The sequence below is a fragment of the Sinocyclocheilus anshuiensis genome, unplaced genomic scaffold (genome assembly GCF_001515605.1).
Source record: "Sinocyclocheilus anshuiensis isolate Anshui unplaced genomic scaffold, SAMN03320099.WGS_v1.1 scaffold154, whole genome shotgun sequence".
Classification (NCBI taxonomy): domain Eukaryota; kingdom Metazoa; phylum Chordata; class Actinopteri; order Cypriniformes; family Cyprinidae; genus Sinocyclocheilus; species Sinocyclocheilus anshuiensis.
In genome coordinates, this window is record NW_015546101.1 from 2265117 (window position 1) to 2268821 (window position 3705).

The following is a 3705-nucleotide window of genomic DNA, read 5'->3' on the forward strand; positions in this document are numbered from 1 at the left end:
TAACTATACTCTGTTCTCAGCTGAACTGTGTAACTGCATGTGTTTGTATACAGCCTTTTTTTTCTTTTATGTGTTTTGGTTTAACTAGCCTACCTTAGGATGGGAACTTTCTGAAATTTAACAAATAAGGCCTATATTTAAAGTATACAGGTGCATTTCAATAAATTAGAATGTCATGGAAAAGTTCATTTATTTCAGTAATTCAACTCAAATTGTGAAACTCGCCTACTCAGATTTTGTACTCTTTTCCAGATTATCTCTTTTGAATGACCTCAAGTCTTTTTTTCCACATTTCTACTGGTGAATAAATAGCTTTTAATAAAGGGTTTGTAGTTTTATTGATTCACAGAGGACAACTTTATGTTCAAAATGGCAATATTTTTCATCTGCTATTCTGTGTGATTTTTTTTGTGTGTGAGAGAGAGAGAGAGAGAGAGCGAGAGAGGGGAGGAGGAAACCTGAGGCTCTACGGAGAGCTGACCGTGCTTTCTACAGGAAACAAATCAGAGAGAGAGATAGAGATAGAGAGAGAGAGAGAGAGAGAGAGAGAGAGGGAGAGAACTGTTGTAAGCGCCGTGTTTCGTCGCGGTTTTGTGAGTGTTTTTCTGGAAGCGGGCGCTTAGCGAATCAGGGAAATCTGGAGCCCTGTTTGTTTAGTCGCGGGAATCCAAGCTAAAGGTGTTTATTTGGTGTGTTTTTGAAGGTGTGAGGCTCGAGACTGCGCGCAGAATGACCGTTGACTGGCCTGATCTGCTTATCGTTCGCGGGCATTAGGTAAGAGCACTTATTTACACCGATCAAAACTGAAAGAAAAGCAGGTAGCTTAACGTTTCTTTTGGGGCACTATCAACAATAAGACATGTTGTAGCGTAATTTTAGTCCGTTAACTCGCCCACATCACGTCTAAATTTTAGCCCAGCGAATTCTAAGTCTTCCGAGAGTCTGATATCGTACTTGTTTAAGGAACTATCAACACCTCGGTTTGCTGGCGAACCAAACACCACGCATTTGCTTCGAGGGTCTTTTGGGTCGAAAGGAGGAGGAGAATAATGGCATTGCTGGCCGTCCGGATGCTTATGCTGGGGTTTTGGTGTTGTGCTGTTGCTGCGGGAGAGGGACAGTCCACTCCGGCCACATGCTCTCCGCTGTGCCGCTGCGATGAGGACGGAGGAGCGGACTGCTCTGGACGAGGACTGACCACCGTCCCCACCGGCCTCAGCGCTTTCACATATTACCTGTAAGTCACCACAGTAACGTTTAACAATCAAGTGCATGCTGGGAACAAGTGCATACTGTATGTATAAGGCTAAAAATGTTGGCTCCCTTTTGAAAAATGTCCTTACAATGTCCATGATGTTACACGTTTCTATAAAGAGTTACCGCAGAAACACCATGTAGCAATCCCCCAAAATAATGACACATGCACTTCATGCAGTCACGTAAACTAACAATAACTTGTCTACAACAAGTCTAAAATTGTTTTCAGACGTCAAGTAAGATCATTGATCATGTAATATCAAACCACGATAAACTGTCCTGTGACTCAGAAACACACCTGTATACACTCAGTTTCATTCACAGCATAGCAGTAAGAAAGAATGTAACAAAATATTAAAGATTAGAGGTGAAAATCCACATTGAGAAGTATGATTGTTGCGTTTAGCTAAATGTCTTCTGTATGAATAAGGCTGGCAGTTGTTTTCAGACTGAAATTCATTGGAGAAAGTTTTTGCTTTGTAGCTTAAAGTCCATCTTGGGCTGCTTTGGGTACTTTGTGTAAGTGTAACAGACTAAATGCTGTATGACCCAAACTGGTAATATAGAGAAGGCTGCTCATCCATTATTAATTACAGCCAGACTTTAAAACCTTATTTTGATTTTGAGGTGAGTTGGGGTGCTTTTCTATGAATAGTGCATTCCACAAATTACTTTCTCAGCAGTCTGCTGCTGATTTTTTGTGCGTAACAGACACTAGTATTATATCTTTCTGAATGCTTTTTTAATAAATGTTATATTTTCTTAATTTTTGAATAACTTTGGATTCGCTGATCATCAAGGAGGCCTCTTATATTAAAAGCTAGAAGTAATTAAACTTAAAGTGTGTATTAATTACTGCCAAGCAGTAACTTGCCATTACTGACTAAGGGTTCATTCACACCAAGAACGATAACTATAACGCTAACTGTATTAGCGTCCACATAAATGCATGGTAACATTCTTTTTGTTAGTATAAGCATGAGCTACATTTGTGCCATCTGCCACATTAATTGCTCAAACTCTTTAAACTCAGGTGGATTCTTTCTGATTGGCTGTCAAGTGTTCATCAGCAGGAAAAAATCGTTATGAAATTGATTTCAGTGGTATAATTTTTCTGTATTGTTATTATTACAGCTGGAGTGTTGACTTCCCTATTCTTATAGAATTAGAATGATTGTTAAAACTTTGTAGTTATCATTATAGTTATCATCCTTGGTGTATGAACGGGCCTTAATTCTTGATGCTGACTCCTTTGGTCTGTATTAATGGAGCCCTCGCATCAACTGTGCATAGTTTGATGTCTCCCTGGTTGACTTTGAGAACTTTTTACCCTCAAGTTTTTCCATCTGTCTTAATACAGAAAGACTGGCTTATTGCTGGGCTGAGCCAGAGCCCGCTGTCTGTGGCACGTGTGAATCACATCCCTCACCTCATTACACTTTACCTGCATTTATTGTGTTTTCACTCTGTTGTCATTAAGTGTGGTACTTTTCTGCCAAAGTGTTTAGAAACGCGTCTGGAAGCAAGTGTTTTTTCTGCAGCTCTCTCTTGGAGCCCATACATTTTCAAAACAGCTTGACCAGGCTCTTGAAATGTCTCTGCCAAGCTGCAGCATGTAACCCAATGCCAAGCTAAGTTCAGTCTGTAGAAGCGATAAAGCCAAAAATAAAGCCACAGAGTTAACACTAGTGGTGGCAGTAGGCATCTTGGATATCAGTGAATTATATGCAAATGGCGGCTGCATGTATAGGCATCAGCAGGATGCTAACCCTCCGTTTTTTTTTTTTTTTAAACCTGTGAAACATTTTGTTAGGCAGTTTTATCATTCTAAAAATCACATTGGCGTGCTTATTGACCAATATGAAAAAAAAATGACTAGCAGGCTACATACATTATATTGTATTTTTTAGAGTTGGCATGAAATTAATTTCTTTTTCTTTTTTTGATCATTTGTTACACACTACTTTTGCTTCATCATGATTTAAAAAAAAAACTATTAGAATATGGTATGTAGTGCTGTGTTCGATACATCGATACGACGATGTATCATCACAGAGATTTGACGATACGAGTATCGATACAGCTGTCTCTGTATCGATATTGTGGCACGTGTGCAGCAGTGGACCGCACTTAATTTGAATACAAGAACAGCATTTAAAACAGAGTAGAAAAGTGCAAGGTTTCTAAAAAATAATAAATAGAGCATAATATATAGGCTACAACAAGGTTTAATCTGGCCGCAGAGGAACACCACCGGGGTTGCCTGATGTAAAGAGATTTAATCCCCGAAACAGAGCTTCCCACTTGCGCAATATGGAAATAGCTGCTAAATGTGTTACTTATCTTTGTCAACCTGGCAACCATGTGTACGCGCACTCTCTCCACTGTGGATAAACGCGCTTGCTTTCTGAAAACACCGGTAAGCTTGCAGTTTAGCGATCTCCACTT

The 3705-nt window shown here is 39.6% G+C and overlaps 1 protein-coding gene across 2 annotated transcripts in view; it reads left to right on the plus strand.

Moving 5' to 3' along the window:
• Nucleotides 1–436: 436 nt before the first annotated feature.
• LOC107700458 (leucine-rich repeat-containing G-protein coupled receptor 4-like) overlaps nucleotides 437–3705 on the plus strand; it is a 32266-nt gene continuing 28997 nt past the window's right edge. Inside the window, exons 1-2 of one of the 2 annotated variants that reach the window (XR_001635548.1) lie at nucleotides 437–774; nucleotides 964–1237. Coding sequence is in view for 1 of the 2 variants with exons in the window: in XM_016502109.1 (XP_016357595.1) it covers nucleotides 1050–1237 (188 nt within the window). In the remaining variant the exon portion in view is untranslated. Of the gene's footprint in view, nucleotides 1238–3705 lie in introns of both variants that reach the window. The other variant, XM_016502109.1, reaches the window with a different exon arrangement.